General features: G+C 42.0%; 2 protein-coding genes across 2 annotated transcripts; both read left to right on the top strand.

Moving 5' to 3' along the window:
- Positions 1-270: 270 nt before the first annotated feature.
- On the top strand, positions 271-8104 carry LOC146672248 (uncharacterized). Its single transcript, XM_085404843.1, has 2 exons — positions 271-695; positions 7642-8104. Exons 1-2 carry the CDS (start codon positions 271-273, stop codon positions 8102-8104), a joined length of 888 nt encoding a protein of 295 aa, XP_085260969.1.
- A 3263-nt stretch (positions 8105-11367) lies between these two features.
- Positions 11368-15234, top strand: LOC146672247 (trypsin I-P1-like). Its single transcript, XM_085405371.1, has 6 exons — positions 11368-11416; positions 12127-12147; positions 12690-12852; positions 12942-13207; positions 14081-14223; positions 14807-15234. Exons 1-6 carry the CDS (start codon positions 11368-11370, stop codon positions 15074-15076), a joined length of 912 nt encoding a protein of 303 aa, XP_085261497.1. The 3' UTR covers positions 15077-15234.
- Positions 15235-22683: the final 7449 nt, after the last annotated feature.

Here is a 22683-nt window from a genome sequence, read left to right as displayed (position 1 = left end):
GATTTTTATTCCATATGTTTGGACTGGAAATTATTTAAGATTAACTTTACTTAAAAATTAATTTAAAGTAAATTCAAATTGCTTTTCTGGACACACCTTTAAATTACTTGACATATAATAATGATAATAATAATAATAATAATAATAATAATAATAATAATAATAATAAGCCTTTTTGAACGGTAACCCTTACCCTGTTTTTGTCTTAATTTGATGATATCCTCATCATAATGATTCTTCTTCCTGCAGGGACACTGACTGAAATAAAAAATGAGCATTGAGTGGGCTGAAGATGACAGTCTTCCTTCTGGGGTAGTTCGAGTGGACCGTGAAGGACCAGAAGATGGTAAAACCTATGTCATGTACCATGGCACAAAAAGGGAAAATGTTTCATCGATCCAGAAGTCAGGTTTTCGCCAGTCTTCAGGCGGGATGCTCGGTCAGGGCGTTTACCTCAGCAGAGACCTGGATAAAGCGAGTCGCTATCCCATCAAACACCCTGAGCATGACAGGGTTGTCATTAAGGTTAGGGTCAACGTAGGAAAAGTGAAGGCCATCAATCGTAAGAACCACCCACTTCAGAAGACCTGGCATGACCACGGATACGACACCGCCTGGGTGCCGCCCAACTGTGGGTTGGTGACAAGCGGCCTGGAGGAGAATTGTGTCTGGGATCCCAAGCGAATCACAATCCTTGAGACCATCAAACCAAAACCTGTCAGGGCTGGTTCAAGACCGATCTCGATGAGAGAATTAACTTACTCACTCCCAGACCTCCCAGATCCCTACTCATATAATTATGATGATGATGATGATGCATGGTGTGCATGGCTGCACTACAGGTAAATTCCACAAGCAGTTATTGTTGTATTTTGCATATTTGGAAGCGTTTTATATATTTTGATGTAAAAAAAAAAGAAAAGACATTGAGTTTTGTATGTGTCATTGTAGTCCAGCAGGATTTCAGGCCATGGGGTGGAGCGCACCAATGCCAGACAGCAATTCTGATAGTGAAGGCGGTCGTGGTGGTGCTGGCCGTGGTGGTGCTGGTCGTGGTGGTGCTGGCCGTGGTGGTTCTGGCCGTGCTGGTGCTGGTCGTGGTGGTTCTGGCCGTGCTGGTGCTGGTCGTGGTGGTGCTGGCCGTGGTGGTGCTGGCCGTGGTGGTGCTGGTCGTGGTGGTGCTGGCCATGCTGGTGCTGGCCATGCTGGTTCTGGTCGTGGTGGTGCTGGCCGTGCTGGTTCTGGTCGTGGTGGTGCTGGTCGTGCTGGCCGTGGTCGTGCTGGTCATAAAGACTGAGCTTGGTTCATGTAGCCTTTGAACGACACTTATTTTTTTGTGTGTTTCTTTCTTTTGGGGTAAAATACAGGCTTATGTGTCTTTTTTGTTTATTTATTAATAAAACCTTTATTCTGTTGTCAACTTTGCCTCCCTGTCTCCTTTTTCAAACTGGATATTGTTATCTCGGTAACATCCGTTCAATATTTATTCATATTAAAACATTTTTAGTGTAAGGTAGAGCCTACTATCTTAGTGAGAAGACCCCATCAGTGAAGAAGGACTTGGTGACAGTGGGAAGGAAAAAGTTCTAACTGGAAGAGACTTTTCATACTTTATTCAAAAAGGTAAACGTTCATATATTCATTAACAGCAAAGTGCCTAAATGCACTGAATCCTCCCAAGTGATTGACCACAGAGATGACAAAACTAAAAAATATAATGATCTTAAAAAATGTAAAATCAAAAAAATGGTAAATGGTCTGCATTTGTATAGCGCTTTTCTAGTCCTTAAGGACCCCAAAGCACTTTACACTACATTTAGTCATTCACCCATTCACACACACATTCACACACTGGCGATGGCAGCTACGTTGTAGCCACAGCTGCCTTGGGGCGCACTGACAGAGGCGAGGCTGCCGGACACAGGCGCCACCGGGCCCTCTGACCACCACCAGTATAAAAAAGAAACAAAGATGTTCAAAAATCCAAGCAAAACAACACAAAAAGGGAAAAATTGCCTATAAAGATTTTTTTTAATAGCAAAGAGGACATAAAATAGCCCCCAAAAAACAAAAGGGGATTTGTTGGGGATCTTGCTCTTTTTAGGAGGCATGGGTTTGCTTTTTTAGCTTAAAAAATACTCCGAGACATTTGAAAGTGTAAATACAAAGTTAGCAGTAACCTTAAAGTTACAGTGATCACATTTATGGGAAATATGTTATTCCGGTAAACTGGTTTATGTTGTGTAAACATAAGACAGCCTGCAGCAGAAAATGCAGCAGGAATCTGGCTGGATGGGCGGTGCCTGCTACAAGTGTCCTTTTTGAGTCTTTTGATTCTGAATGACAGCATGAAATCGTCATCTACAGCACATAAAACCTGGAGTCATAGTGAAGATCTGAAAACGTGTGAACATGAAAAAAATTCATAACAGAATTTAAATGAGTAGATTCATGTGAGTGACTAACAAGTTCATCCATGTGGCAGTGATTACTGTAGAGCCACAGCGCCCCCTGGACATGACAGCAGGCATTACTTTAAATTAATCCAAAATAAAAAAAAAGAATTTTTAAATGAAGGAAAATATAAAGAATTTACACTAAAGTTCATAAAAACTGACAAACTGACGACTGGACCCTAAGAGTTAGTTTGGAGGTTTCTTCATATACAGGAGAGCAGGGATGTGAAATAGCACCAAAGTGGAAAAGTCAAGCACAGAAATTGAGAAGCAGATGGAAGATTACTGTGAATTTAATAAAGATACGAGCAGAGTCTGAAAAGTCCAGAATAGTCAGATTGAGCTAGCTGAGCAGGAAACTGTGGCCTGGGCCAAAGCGAGCGTGCAGATATATTCACTTTATTTGTTTTACCCAGACTCACCGAAGGTTTGGACTCAGGTTGAGTCTGTCTGCTGCAGCTCAGTCACATCTCCACTTCATGTGGGTCGTGTATGTGCAGCAGTACTAAGAAAGAAGTCTCCTGGTTTTCAGTTGGCCAATGAGCTGACAGATTTTTACTTTACCTTTTCTTATATCTTTGTCTCATCACTCCAGAAGCAAAAGGTTCCAGAGGTTTAGAAAATGCTCCAGCTGTAAAGACTACAAACCCCACATCACTAAATGATTTCAGGCCTGCTGCTTTAACGTCTCTAGAGATGAACATCAGGGAGGAGATTCTGCAGCAGGTGGAAGAGCTTCCACTGATATTTGCATACAGGCCTTGTATATACTCTACTGGTTCATCACAGTGATGTTGTCTCTCTCCTCTGCTCTATATTCTGTAATAGAATGACTGTCAAAGTACACATGATAACAGTCATTGTAAGTCATGGGGCTGTGGATGAGTTTGCTTCTTGGCGTCATTTTTAAAGATCAACACCCTGAAAACTGAAGACATGGCCACTGACTCCAGGGGGTCAGGCCCCATCCTGCACTAACAATAGTAAACGGTGCCACCTGCCATTGAACTGGTGGACAGTTACAAGTATTTGGAGGGTAGTTTTTGATGTTCTGCCCTTTGAGTCACAGTTTGCTGCTACAAAAAAAGGTCCAACAACGGCTGTGTTTTTAAGGAAATTGAGTTTTTTATGTTTCATCTGAAATTATGATACATTTTTAATCTGTTCTAATGTTTTGTAGCGTTGTTTGGTACGGTAATCTGTCTCTTCGCCACAGGACCGAACGGACTCAGGCTCTTAGAATGAAAAGTCACATTTTCAGCTGCTTCCCTCAGGTCGTCGGTGAAGTGCCTGCAGTGAAGACCTGCTGTTGTTGCCAACACTGTCGCACACAGCATTTCCCTCAAGAGTCAAGATTCAAAGTGTTTATTGTCATGTGTCCAAAGAATAAAAAAGACATTTCTCTGTGCAATGAAATTCTTTCTTTGCTGCCGATTAATATATGCAATAGAAATAGAACAGCTAAAATACAAATAGTACAAATAAATAAGTGAAGACAGAAAAGGAGACAAAAATATTTAATTCTGAAACAGAGATGTGTGCAAAAGAGCCGTAGCTTAATATGCAGGATGGCCTGATGTGCAAAAAGTTATTATTACTGTTCGAAAATAGGTCAGCTGTTCACGAGTCTGATGGCCGTGGGGAAGAAGGAGTTGTTGAGTCTGGATGTTCTGGATTTCACACTCCTAAACCTCCGTCTCGAGGGCAGAAGTGTGAACAGTCCATGTTGGGGGTGTGTGGGGTCTTTGAGGATGGAGGCAGCTCTCCTCTGGACTCTGCGATGGTTGATGCTCTGCAGAGAGGGCAGCGGGGTCCTGATGATCTTCTCCGCAGTTGTTATCACTCTCTGCAGGCGTTTGCGTTTGGTCCATAGCAGCAGTGCTGCCGTACCATGCAGCGCTGCAGCTGGTCAGTGTGCTCTCCACAGTGCAGCTGTAGAAGCTGCTTAGGATCTTGGCCGACATACCAAATTTCCTCAGGAAATACAGCCGCTGCTGAGCCTTCTTGACCAGCTGTGTGGTGTTCGGTGTCCAGGTGAGGTCCTCACTGATGTAGACGCCCAGGTACCTAAAGCTGCTCATCCTCTGCACTTCAAGGCCCCGGATAAACAGCAGCTGGTGAGGCCTCCTCTTCTTCCTCGTGTCCACTATCATCTTCTTTGTCTTGTTAGTGTTGAGGGTGAAGATGTTGTCCTCACACCATGACATCAGACAGGCCACCTCTCTCCTATAAGCGGCTTCGTCCCCTCCAGTGATGCGACCGATCACTGTGAACTAGAGGATGGGACTTTCTTGTAGCTCTTGATAAAACTTGAGCTGTTCTGTTTGTTTGTTTTTCAAATGTCTGTGTTGTTTGATGAGTGGACATGCTGCAAATCTATTTCCCATTGGGGACAATAAAGTGATCACTGACCATTGTTATCAGCTCTATACACTGACCCAGGGTTTCCCAGTCCACCTATAAAGCACAATCAAAAAAAGAAGCAGTGTACACATCATATGACCGATCACACGCCTGATCTGCCAGCAACAGGACAAAGGTATCAATCACAAAAACAACAACAAAACAAAGGCATTATAAACGTAAATCTGTGTGCCCTCTTGGGGAAAGTAAAACAATGAGTCTGCCACTCTTAACCGACACATCCAGTCTGCCTGAAAGTGAAAGACAAAGAAATCTGCAACAGAAAAAGTTAAACATGGATTTACAACAGGTTCAACGACATGACAGGTAGCTTATTGTTAAGCAACAGAACAAACACACAGGTGAGTTATTTATTCCCTTCCCTTTGTTCTAAATATTTTATGGAGGTACAATGGTAAATACCAAAAGTCTCATTCTGCCTGAAAACACCTGATCTGTGTGTTGCTGTGTGGCAGGAGTGAAGCCTAATTCACACACTGACTATGCAGGACCACAAGAGCCACGCGCATCAAAACAAAGAATTCTGTGCTTAAATAATAATTTGTAGAATGAATTCTGCACTTGTAAATCCACTTTAATAAACTTCCTTTCAAACCACTCTGAGACATCCTTCTTTCAGTTTTGTTTCACGTGCTGTTGTTAAGTCCCTCGCTTTAGGCTGTAGACAATATTTACTGGGTGTGGTCCTAAAGTGACTTAACAACAGCACGTGAAACAAAACTGAAAGAAGGATTTTTTTTTAAACAGAGCAGAGTGAAACACAGGTGAGTTATTTATTCCCTTTCCACCCTTTCTTTGTTCCAGGTTACATTGGTCTTCCTCACCTAGACCACCTTGAACGGAACTTAGAGCATTTTTTAGTTGATTACGTAATTCATCAGGTGAGATTGGTACATGAGGTTGTATGTGAGGAGCAGCCAATGAAGGGAAGCCAAAACAGGAGAAATCTGCTCTCTCTTTCTAGTCCCTGTCAGGACTCTTGCTGCAGCATTTTGGATCAGCTGAAGGCTTTTCAGTGAGTTTTTTGGACATCCTGATAATAATGAATTACAGTCGTCCAGCCTGGAAGTAATAAATGCATGAACTAGTTTTTCAGCGTCACTCTGAGACAGGATATTTCTAACTTTAGAGATGTTGCACAAATGGAAGAAAGCAGTCTTACATATTTGTTTAATATGTGCGTTGAAGGACATGTCCTGGTCAAAAATGACTCCAAGGTTCCTCACAGCGTTACTGGAGGCCAAGGTAATGCCATCCAGAGTAAGAATCTGCTTAGATACCATATTTCTAAGATTTTCAGGGCCGAGTACAATAACCTCAGTTTGATCTGAATTAAACTTATAGATCTTTTTCACTAGTACCTACTTGGCTCAACTTGACTTAACTCGGTTCCGGTCATGTTGATGTAATTTCTGTGCGACATGAACGCCACAACAGCACGTTGAGGTGATGGTAAACCTGCTGCTCAGTCTGGGCCTTTGTGTCAGACTCGGGGGCCACAGTGTTGTTTTTTCTGTACACATTTCCCTCGTTGCCAGGTTCAAAATGGCGGTTTAGATTTTTGTAAAGGAGAAGCTCTCAAGACTCATCGAGTGACGCCACTGACTAGCCAATCGGTGACATGCCGTCTGGTGACGTCACATTTTCGTATCACCTGGATCCCCAGCCGAGTAGGTACTAACAGTAGGTACCAGGCACCACCACCTAATAGAAAACCCCAAAAAGGAGTCGAGGTGTGCAGAGCCGACTCGAGTAGGTGGTAGTGGGAAAGGGTTATTAGTTACAGCACTTTCAGAAAGACGTCTGCTGTAATGAACTGTATACCCCACAGCTGTATAATCCATTATCATAAATTTAAGTAATGAAAAGACAAAAGAAGACTGTTTAATGTTCAGTTTCTATGCTATCTGTGCTAGAAAATGTGTGACTAAAGAGACTGATGGGCTCTTTTATATTTTGAGAGAAGTCAATTTAGTGTAATAATAGATTCAGGCCGTCATTTTCAGCATCTGCAGCTTTACATAAATGCAAAGTTAGCAGAAGCCTTAGAGCCACAGCAGGAGCTCGCTATATGGGAAATATATCAGCCAAATTCCCGTAAACTTTCACTGGTCCAAAACGAAAGTCAGTCTGCAGCAGAACAACGGAAACATTTGCAAATACAGCAGGAATCTGACTGGACGGGAATTTCCTGTTACGTGTTTCTGTTATATAACTCATCTGCATCTGAACAAGAGCATAAAATTATAAATATTAAGGAGACAAATTTCCTTTAATATCACAAAACTTTTATGGAGGAAAATTGGAAAGTGCCAAACGTTTCATTCTGGCTGAAAACACCTGATCTGTGTGTTGCTGTGTGGCAGGAGTGAAACCTAACTCACACACTGACCACACCTAGTACATATTGTCTGTAACCTAAAGACAAGGACGAGCAACAGCACATGAAACAAAACTGAAAGAAGGACGTCTACTGTTAAAAGAAGCAGAGTGAGGCACGGACTCCATTCTTGGACCAACCTGCTGAGAGGTACGTGGACTCAAACAAAGTCTGAATGTTTACAGTGAATCTTGTCAGTTCTGTGTGTATGAGGACATATTTAGACTCCGCTGTGAACTTCCTGACTAATAAATTCTTAATTTTATAGCTAATCTTATCTGTTTTGTCTTATTGGCACTGATGTCAGTAACATATTTTTTTCTACAGGGACACTGACACCAACATCTGGATCTGAAAAATGAGCTTCCAGTGGGCTGAAGATGACTTTTTGCCTCCAGGTGTGGTTCGAATGGACCGTGAAGGACCAAGAGATGGTAGAACCTACGTCATGTACCACGGCACCACCAGTAAGAGTGCTCGATTGATCCTGAAGTCAGGTTTTCAGCGGTCTAAAGATGGGATGCTCGGTCCAGGGGTCTACCTCAGCAGAGACCTGGAGAAAGCGAGTCGCTATCCCATCGATCACCCTGAGCATGACAGGGTTGTCATTAAGGTTAAGGTCAAAGTGGGAAGGGTGATCGTCATCAACTATCAGAACCACCCACTTCAGAAGACCTGGCAATACAATAGCTACGACACCGCCTGGGTGCCGCCCAACTGTGGGATGGTGAAGAGCGGCCTGGAGGAGAATTGTGTCTGGGACCCGAATCGAATCTCAATCATTGGCACCATTGAACCAAAACCTGTCCATGGCGCTGGAGGTAGCGCATGTGGTTACAAGTAAACTCAGAGCAGGTTCTGATTATTTTGTACGTTCAAATGTATTTTTATATATTTGGATAAGAAATCATAAAATGACATATTTTGTAACCATGTCAGTGTAACCTGAAAAATAAACGTGCCATAGAAATGACTTTACTATTGTGTTCATTGCAATATTCATATGTAAATAATTAATTATTCCATATTTGTATGCATAAAAAACACCGAAAACACATCAGATGTCTAAACTGAGACATTTTACTGTTTAATAAAAAAAATTGTTGGAATTTGATGACAACAACACAGCTAAAAACAACTGGGATGGAGGAAACAAAGGCCTAGAAAAATAAATGGTGCTAAAGAGAAACAACAAGAGCCACAGTTTGCAACCGGCCAGCAACATGACTGATATAAGAAGCTGAGAGTTGCAGTGGATCTAAGGAGCAGATTGCCTGGTTCATAAAAAAAATGTAGCCACCAGCGGGCATTGGTTAGAATGAAACTCCTTTATTGAAATTGCACTGACACGATGCTTTATACTGTGTATACAGTGGGGCAAAAAAGTATTTAGTCAGCCACCGATTGTGCAAGTTCCCCCACTTAAAATGATGACAGAGGTCAGTAATTTGCACCAGAGGTACACTTCAACTGTGAGAGACAGAATGTGGAAAAAAAAATCCATGAATCCACATGGTAGGATTTGTAAAGAATTTATTCGTAAATCAGGGTGGAAAATAAGTATTTGGTCACCTCAAACAAGGAAAATCTCTGGCTCTCACAGACCTGTAACGTCTTCTGTAAGAAGCTTTTCTGTCCCCCACTCGTTACCTGTATGAATGGCACCTGTTTGAACTCATCATCTGTATAAAAGACACCTGTCCACAGCCTCAAACAGTCAGACTCCAAACGCCACCATGGCCAAGACCAAAGAGCTTTCGAAGGACACCAGGAAAAGTATTGTAGACCTGCACCAGACTGGGAAGAGTGAATCTACAATAGGCAAGCAGCTTGGTGTGAAAAAATCAACTGTGGGAGCAATCATCAGAAAATGGAAGACATACAAGACCACTGATAATCTCCCTCGATCTGGGGCTCCACGCAAGATCTCATCCCGTGGGGTCAAAATGATCATGAGAACGGTGAGCAAAGATCCCAGAACCACACGGGGGGACCTGGTGAATGACCTGCAGAGAGCTGGGACCAAAGTAACAAAGGTCACCATCAGTAACACACTACAACGGCAGGGAATCAAATCCCGCAGTGCCAGACGTGTTCCGCTGCTGAAGCCAGTGCATGTCCAGGCCCGTCTGAAGTTTGCCAGAGAGCACATGGATGATACAGCAGAGGATTGGGAGAATGTCATGTGGTCAGATGAAACCAAAGTAGAACTTTTTGGTATAAACTCAACTCGTCGTGTTTGGAGGAAGAAGAATACTGAGTTGCATCCCAAGAACACCATACCTACTGTGAAGCATGGGGGTGGAAACATCATGCTATGGGGCTGTTTTTCTGCCAAGGGGACAGGACGACTGATCCGTGTTAAGGACAGAATGAATGGGGCCATGTATCGTGAGATTTTGAGCCAAAATCTCCTTCCATCAGTGAGAACTTTGAAGATGAAACGAGGCTGGGTCTTCCAACATGACAATGATCCAAAACACACCGCCCGGGCAACAAAGGAGTGGCTCCGTAAGAAGCATTTGAAAGTCCTGGAGTGGCCTAGCCAGTCTCCAGACCTCAACCCCATAGAAAATCTGTGGCGGGAGTTGAAAGTCCGTGTTGCTCGGCGACAGCCCCAAAACATCACTGCTCAAGGTTCAAGGTTCTTTATTTGTGACATGCATAGTTATACAAGTATAACACACAGTGAAATGTAGCGGGGGGGGGGGGTAGAGGAAGAACATTATATATATATATATATGTGTGTGTGTGTGTGTGTGTATATATATATATGTGTGTGTGTGTATATATATATATATATATATATATATATATATATATGTATGTATGTATATATATATATATATATATATATATATATGTATGTATGTATAGTATATACACTGGGTGAATGTGCAGTAGTAGCAGCAAGCAGGTGAATTCTGTACATTAATATGAATAGGCATCTGACTATTTTACAGGATAGACAATATAAGCATATTTAAAATTAAAGGAATTGAAATGTACATTGTGCCTTGGTTTAGTGTCTGGAAGAGTCCTGACTCAGTCAGTTATAGATGATGTGAGAGGGCGGGTGTGTGTGTTTCGGGCCCGGATGGCTTGGGGATAGAAGCTCCTCTTGAGTCTCTCTGTCCTTGCCCGGAAGATGCGGAACCTTCTACCAGATTGTCATAGTGATGATGCCAGAGCACATTGTGTACATAACTATGAGATGCCCGCATGCACTGGTAGCATCGGGCACACTGAATGAGTTTCTAAAGCGTGATGACAGCGCCGCTGTGCTTTACTGATGGTGACAGTCAGCTGCTCAGCCCTGAGGGCCTGATGGATGGGGGCTTCCTCATCTCTGTCGAGGACTGAAAGTTGATTCCAATAAAAGTTTTTAAGAGTATTTTAATTTAACATTAATTACAAAACAAGGAGAAATCAGCTGAGAAAAACAAACAAACATGATCACGCCATCATGACTTCATCATAAAATAATAAAACAGATCGTCCCTGTAATCATTTAAAACATAAAAAGCAACAAAAGCGTGTTTTCCTGCTTCCTCTTACATCACAGGTCAGAGTTCAGACGGAGTCAAGCTGTGAGTAAAGAACAGCTTTAATTCATCAAATAATGCAGTTCAGTAATAATAAAAATAATACATTTTATTTTAGACATGATTTAAAAGAATCTTCCTGCTAAAACATTAAAAGGAACCAGAAAAGTGCTTTCACCATAAAGTTCTTTGGTTTTCTCACATCATGCTTTTAGACTGTAGAAGCTCCGATGTTCCCGACGTGTCCCACAGAACAAACAAATTCTTGGAAAAGAAAACATGATGTCAGCTGCTCATTTAAGAGCTGTAGACTAAAGTAAACAAGTCAAAGAGCTTTGAAGTCATACAGGTTAAAGGAGCTTCAGGTCACGTCAAAGCTTGTTTCGGTTTAAAAAAACCAGGCTGGCCGGTTTGATTCTCGGTGTCCTGCTGATGATTCATACTGAGGTATCGACACGTGGGTGGGTTTTACCTTTCACTGAACGCTCTCGTCTCAGAGGGCGTTCTCTCACACAGGTTGGATCAGAAACAATAATTATGTCACTGCAAGCAGAAATCAGCCATGGTTACACTAGCATGGACCCCATATCGGTATAGACCGAGCATCACTGGTAAAAACCATATGACCATAAAAACAGGAAGTACTGTAGAGAAAAAACACCGACTATGGAAATACAAAAGTTCATTGAAAGCTTTATTTAAACTTTTGTATTTCAGTGATGTGTTAAATGTGACATTTCCAGGGTCGTTCTCCTCTTAACACCACGCTGGTGAACAAAGTGTTTATTCAACGACTTCCTGTTGGGTTCGCAGATGAGTAAAAAAAGAAAGAGTTGCCCATGTCGGCCTGCAATGAGATCGAGTTTTTCATTCTTTAAATTTAATGTTTTTGTTGACAGTCTTTTAAAATCTCCACAATGACAGGAAGTAGCTGATTTCCCTCTGAAATTTAATGAAGCATAAAGCAGAATGTTTTGTAAATGTTCGCATTCAAAAGTAGGCTGGTAATAGGGCTATTTGTTGTCAGTCAAACCATCAACCGTGGAAAGATAAAATCTTTAATGCCGCGCTTCTTCATACCACAACCTCTCCGTACATTCGTGTTCTTACTGTGGCCTCCTGATATGTCCTGTCTTTCAAGATCATCGTTTTCTTGTCTCAGACAAAGACAAAGACATCGTTTCCGTCTTTTGTTTGGCTTCGTGCCGCACATTCCAGCCCCACCCAGAAACTCCAACAGCACGTTAAGAACAACCAGCCTGTTCAGTCCACGGAGATCTAACAAATACATCATGTCTCTGTCTCTATTGTCTCTAAACAGGAAGCAACGCACAGCTCGATGGTGAGTACACACACACACACACACACACACACACACACACACACACACACACACACACACACACACACACACACGGAGTTTCTAATAAATAAAATGCAGATTGAATTTCTTTTACTGAGATGCAGTTTGGGACAAATGGCCAGGACACAAACCTTGCAATATAGTAGGTAATAGTAATGGATAAGAACATGTATGAATAAAATGCTTTTCAGCTGTATTATTCTCAGGGTTTTTTTTTCCTTGCACGGCAGTTCTTCATCGTTAAACAATAAGAACAAGTAGTCCCGTATTCCTCTATTCATTATGAAGAGGAATTTGAAATACACTAAGTTTTGATTTTGAATTTTCCAAAGTCTCTTAAGATGTTCCTGAAATTTGGGCTCATTGAAACGGGACAGACTGATGAGCTTTCATTTGTTGACCTCTGGATTCACTCGTGCTTTGTTTATGGGCCGACACGGCGTTATCTGGTCTGAAGCTGCTCTCCAGCTTTGAACGTTTGAGAGTAATTTTTCTTTGTGCATAAATGTCTTTGCCTACAGTTTGTGGACAAGCTCCACTTAACACCAAGATTGTAGGAGGCCAGGATGCTCCTGCGGGAGCGTGGCCCTGGCAGGTCAGTCTGCAAGCATCCGGTCGCCACTTCTGCGGAGGCTCCCTGATCAACAATGAATGGATCCTGACTGCTGCCCACTGTTTCCCCAAGTAAGCTCTCACCCTGTCATATGACCCACCCTCTTCACCTGTCAACTATCAATTAAGCACTAACAGTCAGTACTTCTTGCTATTTTCAGCACCCCATCAAAACTGACTGTTCACCTCGGATACGAGTCACTGCAAAGCACTAATACTAATGGGGTTTCCCGGTCAGTGTCACGGATAATCAAACATTCACAATACAACTCCAACTCCAACGACAATGACATCGCACTGCTGCGGCTGTCCTCAACTGTTGACTTCACGGACTACATCCGACCTGTGTGTCTGGCGGAGGAGGGCAGCGTCTTCCCTGCAGAGACGACCACCTGGGTCACCGGCTGGGGCAACATCCGAGACGGCGGTAAGAACTGGAGCAGCGACAGTTACTAACCTTTACTGTTATAGTTGGATTATGATCATACTCAGCTTCTGCTTTTCTTCATTTCCTGGCGTATCCATGTGATCTTAATGAGGTCAGTGTTTGCGGTAACTCCTGTGCGCCAAAACTCTTTAGAGCAGTTTTTTCCTACTCTTGGATCTTTATGATGCAGTTGACAGCTGATATGCTTAAGGCTTGAAAGCTCACCTCTGGTGCGAGCAAACATTTGCTCATGGCGCTCCAAAATTGCTGTCAAGGCGGCGAGGATAGGAGCAGAAGCTGCTGGGTCTGCTGAGTCCATTTCATTGGCTGGATGATTCTGTCACATTCAGGGGAGGAACCAAGCACAGAGCAGAGTTCAATACAAGGAATGATCTTATTTATATAATCACCAAGTGGAGATATATACAGTGGGGGAATTGCGGGGTCCAAGGGAAAAATCTAATTTACACTCGCCCTCCTCTTCACTCAAATTCACACAGCGGGTACCCACGCAGGGTCCGGGAAAAGAGCAGGTGTGTGAGCCAAGGGCGGGAGCCCGTAATGAGCTCCGCCCCGGCGGGGAGGTGAGAGGAGAAAGTAAACAGAAACACATGTGGCCTTGTGGAGCCGTCCGGGCAGACACGGGACCATGACATTAGGTCTCTGACTTTGCAGGAAATGTAAGTAAATACATTTTGAAGAGCAACTCTGAGGCTAACTAAAACAGCAAGTTTAACAGAAGTGAGTGAATGAGTGTACACAGGCTACAACTCTAACGATATCAAAGATAAATATATGTCAGTATCCAAGCATCTTCTTCACACGTGGTGGATTCATGCCTCAAACTGCACATTTCTGTTTGGTTTTTTTCAGTTTCCCTTCCTTCCCCTGGGACTCTACAGGAGGTGAGCATCCCTATCGTGTCCAACACCGACTGTAACGATGCCTACAATGGTAGAATCACAAGCAACATGATGTGTGCCGGCGTGACTCGGGGAGGAAAGGACTCCTGCCAGGTGAGTGTGGGTCCATGTGAACACCTACAAATGAGTCTGAAGCCACGACGTAAAGCACCAATCACAACGCAGACAGTGGAACCTCTGAAGGACCCAAAATATGAAACATGTATTTGTTCACACTTTTGTCGTACTGTGAAGATCAGTTTGACTTGACTGAGTTTGTGTCCAGATGTTTTCATCACATTGAAAAACTGGCTCAACTTAAACTGTCTGAGGAATTGGAGTATTTTAAAGTTATTAACATAAATTAGATAAATGAAATTAAGTGTAAATGCTAAAAAACAGCGTAAAAAACTATGTTATATAAAAATGAACACAGTAACAAGAACTACAACAATGTTTACCATTGATTGATTGGTAATTGATTTATTTATCTTTTTCATACAGAATTTAACATTTGTGCTTTTTTTGGTAAAAATTGTGTCTCGCAAATGTTAGCAAATTCATTTGGCAGACTGATATTTACACACACACACAATTATACAAATATAATATTGTCACTTTTGAACAGATGTAAATATATCCATATATGCATCCACATGGCTGCTGGTGCTATAACCACCATGTCTGGTGTGTGCAGGGTGACTCTGGAGGCCCACTGGTGGTTAAAAACAGCTCCGTTTGGGTCCAGGCTGGAGTGGTGAGCTTTGGGATAGGCTGCGCTCAGCCCAATTTCCCAGGAGTCTACACTCGGGTATCACAGTACCAGTCCTGGATCAACAGACAGATCACCTCCAACCAGCCGGGCTTCATCACCTTTGTGCCCTCCTCGGCTCACTTCATCTACCTCTCAGTTCCTCTGCTGCTCTCCCTCCTCCCCATCCTCTTCTCTCTCTTTGTCCTCTCATAGGAATGCATCATTTCTGCTGAACATCACTGGAAAAACTGTATTTTCATCATCAGTTTCTCAGACAACAGAAAAATGTTCCCTGAAGGCTCAAAAGTTCACACTTGTTTCCAGTTCACTTTGCTGTTTTGATAACATTAGACAAACCGGGAATCCTGGGAATGTTTGGTTTTATTTCTGTTTGTCAAGTCATTAAAACAGCTTAAAAAACAACAAATCCCCCCCCCCAAAAAGATTGATTACTTCCTTTAAAAACAATGCTTACATGAACTTAACTGCAGAATAATGACCCTTAAACTTTTAAGTATCACTGATTAACAATGCATATTTATAAAAAACAAAATATTTTACGTCAATAGAGCCTGAGCACTGTTGTAAATACATTTATTTTGAAAAAGAAAATCAGTCTTTAAATGATTTCAAAGAACAATTTGAAAAAAGCTTTAGCAGAATTATTTTATATTTGATTAATGTTTTCGTTGAATTAAAACTGTACCATCCATCACTTTCTATTTATATATATATATATATATATATATATATATATATATATATATATATATATATATATATAAATAGCAAATAATAATTTAATTTAAAAACCCCAGTATGATAGACTACATCAAAAGGAAGAAATTAGCAATGCCGTATAATAACTACAACAACTCTTATCTTGAATATGTTTGGATAAAACACTGGTGTAAAAAAAACTATTAAGATTAAGATTTTAAAATATATTTTCACAATTTAAAGACAGAATATATCAAATATAAATTGATAAAATGACATTTTAAAATGTAACATTTAAAAAAATCTTATTGTTGTATTATTTGATTTTTAGAATTTAATATATAAAATCAACCAATGATTATATTTAGAATAATAATATTAACAATAATAATAATAATGGATTGCATTTATAAAGCGCTTTACAATACCACTTTTGATCCACTCTCACATTCACGCCCTGGTGGAGGCAGCTTGTTGTAGCCACAGCTGTCCTGGGGCAGACTGACAGAGGCGAGGCTGCCATGTCGGCCCCTCTGGGGCACATTCTGAAACGATTTAATTCACTTTCATCTTATTTGGTAATTGGCCTGTATTTGTATAGCGCTTTACATCATCCACACATTCACACACTATTTACATTGTGCTCAATCAAACACGGACTGTCTCAGAGCAGTCGAAGCAGAGAGAAACACTCGGAGACAGCGAGGAGGAAAAACTCTAAATATGAAGGAATCTCAGACAGAACCAAGCTGATCTCAGACCTGCACAAACACAAATCAGTCTTTGTACAACCATGATGAAGAAACTAAAGCCATTTTATTGACTTTATTATCTCTTTTCATCTCTCTTTTTGTTGATTAACATTAATGTTTTAAAATGTTTGAGCCAAGTGCCAGTAACTGTGATTTTCTGTTTAAGTCCAATAAACTGCTTCAACACAATGGATGAAGCTGGGTTTCTTGATGAGCTGGAAAATTCAACCAATATGAGGATTCTTGTTTCAAAGTTGCCTTTTAGACTTCGTGATAAATGGCGACTAATAATCGTTGATATAACAGAAACGTGCGATTGCAGAGCAGGGTTTAAAGATCTTCTTGATTTTCTTGAAAAGCAAACAAGAGCTGCATTAGATCCTGTTTTTGGAGAGAGTCAAAACACAAAAGAAAAGAGAGCTTCAAAACCATCAAAGACACCGCTTAAAACTAAAAGCAGTAGCTTTGCTACTTCTGTAGCTGTAGTTTCAGAACAGATCAATGACAAACTCAAACCGGAACGGATTCAGATAAACCATGAAGATAAAGGGTTAGACCAAACTCGGTGCTTGTTTTGTGACCAAACTAATTTTTTGGACGTATGTGACTTATTCAAACTAAAAGCCAACAAAGAAAAGGTGACATTCCTTAAGAGTAAAGGTTTATGCTTTGGTTGCTTACAGAGAGGCCACATGAGTAAAACTTGTCCACATCGTTTGACGTGCCACACCTGTAACAAAACTCACCCTACTGTTCTCCACATAGACTCAAATGAACGGCAGTGGCAAGCAGCTAAAGCTGAATGCAAGGAATCATCAGTCTCAAATGCTCTTGTTTCTTTGAACTTTGGTAGCCATACTGGGGCCGGGTCTAATGAATGTGCCTTGTCAGTTGTTCCAGTAAAAGTGAAGTTGGAAAATGGGACGAAGGTTGTGGAGACGTACGCCTTTCTTGATCCCGGCAGCTCTGCAACCTTTTGCACTGAGGCGTTGATGATGCAGTTAAATGCATCTGGAAAGAAAGTGGAAATCATGTTAAAGACTATGGGTCAGGAAAGGCCAGTAAGTAGCTATAAACTTTTTGGTATGGAAGTAGCTGCTTTGAAACAGAATGAGTATTTGAGGTTGCCTGATGTGTACACTCAAAAGTTTATTCCTGTCGCTAAAGAAAATATCCCTAAAGAAGAAAACTTAAGAAAATGGCCTTACTTAAAGGAGGTTGAGTTGACACCGATAAATGCTGGCATTGGGCTGCTTATTGGTGTAAATTCTCCCAAAGCGCTGGAACCTTGGAGAATCATTAACAGTGAGGGTAATGGACCCTATGCTGTGCTAACTCGTCTCGGTTGGGTTGTCAATGGGCCACTCAATCAGGGTAGTGAAAAGGATGAGCATGATGCTAGTTTTGTCCAGGTAAACCGCATTTCTATAAGTAGTTTAGAGGAAATGCTGGTTAAGCAGTATAATCAAGATTTTGTGGAGAGCCAGTGTAATGAGCGTGCAGAAATGTCTGTAGAAGATAAACAGTTCATGAACATAATGTCAGAGTCAGCTGTACTTAAGGATGGCCATTATTACTTGAAATTACCCTTTCGTAAACCTGAAGTAAGAATGCCAAACAACAAACAGGTGGCTCAGCAGAGGGCGCAATATTTGCTAAAACGGTTTCAGAAGGATCAGTTATTCTTTGAAGAATACAAAGAATTCATGCACAATGTTAGTATGGAGGGACATTCAGAAATCATACCACAAGAACAGTTGAAGAATGAGGAAGGAAAGGTGTGGTATATACCTCATCATGGGGTCTACCACCCCCGCAAGAAAACACTGCGTGTTGTGTATGATTGTGCTTCAACATTTTCTGGAACATCACTGAACAAAGAGCTATTACAAGGCCCAGATCTGACTAGCACTTTATTAGGTGTGCTGATTCGCTTTCGGCAGGGTCCAATAGCACTTATGACAGACATTAAAGGGATGTTTCATCAGGTCAGAGTAGCTGAGGAACACGTAAACTTTTTGCGTTTTCTCTGGTGGCCCGATGGTGACATCACAAAACAGCTGGTGGAACATAGAATGCTAGTCCACATTTTTGGTGCAGTATCCTCCCCCAGCTGTGCTACCTATGCACTATTAAAGACTGCTAATGACAACCAACATCTGTACCCAGAGGAGGTTATACATACAATCAGGCATAGTTTTTATGTAGATGACTGTCTTAAATCTACTCAGTCTGTTGAGCAGGCCATCTCACTTTATCAGCAGTTTACTGAAGTGTGTGCCAAGGGGGGATTTAAGCTCAATAAGTGGGTATGTAGTGATCGCTCTGTCCTCTGTCAGATCCCGGAGGAAAATAGAGCCACAGGTGTAAAGATGCTGGACCTTAGTCGGGATCAGCTACCCACAGAAAGAGCTCTCGGTGTGCAATGGGATATTGAACGTGATGTTTTCACATTCAGTATTGTGAACAAGAACAAACCACTTACAAGACGTGGTATTCTGTCCAATGTCAGCTCCATTTATGACCCTTTGGGTTTCTTAGCTCCAGTCATTCTGCCTGCAAAACAAATTCTGCAACATCTATGTAAACTGAGGTTTGGCTGGGATGAGACAATACCAGCAGAAATGGCACAAACCTGGCAAAAATGGGTTGAGGATTTAGTTCTTCTTAACAAGTTTAGTATTAGTAGATGTGTCACACCCAAAGGATTTGGGGAGATAGAAAGTGCACAGCTGCATCACTTTTGTGATGCCAGTGAAACTGGATATGGTACCGTATCATATCTTAGGCTATCTAATGGCAAGCAGGAAGTGTGTGTTTCCTTTATTATTGGTAAAGCAAGGGTGGCGCCGTTAAAACAAGTCACCATCCCACGTCTTGAGCTGGCTGCTGCAGTTTTAGCTGTGCACTTAGACAAAATGCTATCAGTTGAACTTAATCTTAATCTGAGTGAGTCAGTCTTTTGGTCTGACAGCACAACTGTGCTACAGTACATTGCAAACACAACCACACGGTTCAAAACGTATGTAGCTAATAGAGTTTCCACCATTCATGCTTTGACAAAAGTTGAGCAGTGGAGGTACATCAGTTCAAAGCTGAATCCAGCCGATGCAGCCACAAGAGGAATGACAGTTGGCTGTTTCCTGAAATCGTCCACCTGGATCAGTGGTCCAGAATTTCTCAGTAAACCTGTTGGTCACTGGCCTGTAGGCATGAATTGTGTATCTGTCCATTTGGAAGCTGACCCAGAAATAAAAGGGGAGGGCCTGATGTGTGCAGCTGTGCTGAAAGAAGATGTGTGTCCCACTACTAAGCTGCTGTTGTACTTCTCCAGCTGGACAAAATTAAAAAGGTGTGTGGCATGGATCCTGAAAGTAAAAGAAAAACTTAAACTGCAAACAAGGAAAAGACAGAAGTTGCTGGGCACGCACTGTGGAAGTCAAATATGTGTTAAGCAAGAGGATAAATGGAACACTCTGCTCAAAACTGAGGATTTGTCCAAGGCTGAGGAAGCTATAGTGAGCTTTGTGCAGAGAAAACATTTTGCTGATGAAATGACTGCCCTAAACTCTGGCACTGTAAGGAAGTCAAGTCATCTGTATAAGCTTGATCCTGTAGTTGCTAATGGTGTCTTGAGAGTGGGTGGAAGACTGAGCAAAGCGGATTTACCTGAGGAAACAAAACATCCTGCAATTTTGCCAAAAGAAAGCAATGTTTCAAAGCTTATTCTTCAGCATATTCACGAAAAGATTGGTCACAGAGGAAGAAATCACATGCTTTCAACCCTTCGCCGTCAATACTGGATCCCTCATGCTAATTCAGCAGCTAGAAAAATAATCAGAGATTGTATAGTGTGTCAAAGACAACGGCAAAAGCCAGGTGAGCAGAAAATGTCGGATCTTCCTATTGACAGAATCTCATCTGATCTTCCACCATTTACTTATGTTGGTGTTGATTATTTTGGACCAATAGAAGTAAAGAGAGGCAGGAGTCTTGTTAAGAGATATGGAGTTCTCTTCACATGCCTAACCTGTCGTGCAGTCCACCTTGAGGTGGCACATTCCCTTGATACAGGCTCCTGCATTAATGCCATCAGGAGATTCATCTGCCGCAGAGGACAGGTCAAAGAAATCCGGTCAGACAATGGAACCAACTTTGTCAGCTCAAATCGTGAGTTAAAACAAGCTATGTTAGAGCTAAACCAAAGTAAAATCCAAAAAGGTTTAGCACAGGATGGCATAAAGTGGACCTTTAACCCGCCCTATGGGGCCCATCATGGTGGAGTATGGGAGCGCTTGGTGCAAGAAATAAAGAGAATATTATACTCTATCACAAACCAGCAAGTACTAGATGATGAAACCTTGCATACAGTTTTTTGTGAAGTGGAGGCTATACTGAATGACCGCCCAATCACACCTTCTTCTGACGATCCTAATGATGTAGAAGCTCTTACTCCAAATCACTTGCTCCAGTTAAAAGGCAAACCTGTGCAGCCACCAGGTTTATTTAAAAAAGAGGATCTGTATCTGCGAAGACGATGGAAACAAGCCCAGTATATTGCGGATCTATTCTGGAAAAGGTGGGTGAAAGAATACCTTCCTATGTTGCAGGAACGACAGAAATGGAACAAGATTCATAGGAACTTTTGCATTGGTGATGTTGTGCTTGTTGTTGATGGAGCTGCACCAAGAAATTCTTGGCCCATTGGCCGCATCACTGAAACCATGGCCGATGCACACGGAGTAGTTCGCCGTGTTAGAGTTAAGACACGAACAAATGAGCTGGAGAGGCCAATCAACAAAATATGTCTCCTGGTGGAGGCCATCTAGAGGAAACAATGAATGTTTGCCTCCAACTGAGCCAAGTTCTGGAACCTCTGGCTCTACATTTACACTGACACTCACTTTGCCCTACACTCCATTATACAACATACACCTTTTTTGAATACACACAAAGCAAACAACATGAACATCAGAGACTTGAAATCATAGAACACTGACCTTTCCTTTTGTTTGTTTTTTAAGAAGACTTATACGGATGGACTGCTGAAGAAAGTTATTGGTATTGCATTTGGTGATGGCCACTTAGAAAGAATTAATTCATGTTACACAGGAATTAGGGGCCGGAATGTTGTGGCCATTTTTGTTGAATGTTTTTAGAATGCAATTTGTATTCATTTTTTGTTTTTTCCTTGAAGGTGTAAGAATATACTGACCTTAATTTGTAATTAATTTTATTGGATAAGCATTCGAAAAGTGATTGGTTTATTAGTTTATGGACCCTCCCATTAATTAAGAGATTAAGAGCACCCGGGATGGGTGTGGTAAAGAGGTTTTTTGTTTTGTTTGCCAAATGTCAGATGGGAAGACGGGAGGGTTAAAAAATGATTTTTTGACCACTTTTGAAATTGTTAAAACAAATTAAGTTAACTTTCGTTTAAGTTTAAGTTTTAAGAAGTTATTTGGCTGATTTCTGTTTGTATTTTTTTTCCCCGAAATAAACGGCATATGATTTTAAACAATGGAGTCAGAAGTGCGTAGCAAAACAAACCTCCCGTTGCCACCCACGGCCTTTCCTCGGATTTTTTTGTTTGGAAAGTAAAAGGCCGCGACACTGTCCTTGCCCGGATGATGCGGAACCTTCTACCAGATTGCAGAAGTTGGAACAGTTTGTTGCCAGGATGGGACGGGTCCTTCAGTATCTGCGCTGCTCTAGTCCGGCATCTCCTGGTGTAGGTGTCCTGAAGCGGGGGGAGAGCAATCCTGCAGCAGCGTTCTGCTGTACGGATCACTCTCTGGAGAGCTTTTTGGTCCTTCACACAGCTGTTCCCGAACCACGATGTCATGTTCTGTGTGAGGATGCTCTCCACAGCGCCTGTATAGAAAATCCTGAGGATCTTTGGAGAGACCCTGAACTTCCTCAGTTGTCGTAGGTGATACAGGCGCTGCCTAGCCTTTTTGGTCTGGACCTGAATGTGGGCAGTCCATGTCAGGTCTGAGGAGATGTGGACACCAAGATACTTGAAGGACTGCACCCTGTCCACTGGAGCTCCATTGATGATAATGGGCTTGTAGTCTCTGTGCTGACCCCTTCTGAAGTCCACCACCAGCTCCTTGGTCTTGCTGACGTTCAGCTGGAGGTGGTTGTCCTGGCACCACGATGCCAGATTCTTCACTTCATCCATGTAGGCCGCCTCATCGTTGTTGGAGATGGCACCCAACACCACTGTGTCGTCAGCAAACTTCACAATGGTGTTGGAGCCGTGGGTGGCCACACAGTCTGAAGTGTAGAGGGAGTAGAGCAGTGGCGAGAGGACACATCCCTGAGGGGCTCCTGTGTTGATGGTGA

The sequence above is a fragment of the Rhamphochromis longiceps genome, linkage group LG4 (assembly GCF_057381845.1).
Source record: "Rhamphochromis longiceps isolate RC_006_pf linkage group LG4, R_longiceps_female_GT1.1, whole genome shotgun sequence".
Classification (NCBI taxonomy): Eukaryota; Metazoa; Chordata; class Actinopteri; order Cichliformes; family Cichlidae; genus Rhamphochromis; species Rhamphochromis longiceps.
Note: the sequence above shows the minus strand (reverse complement) of the source record. Positions and strands in the feature narration are given on the sequence as shown.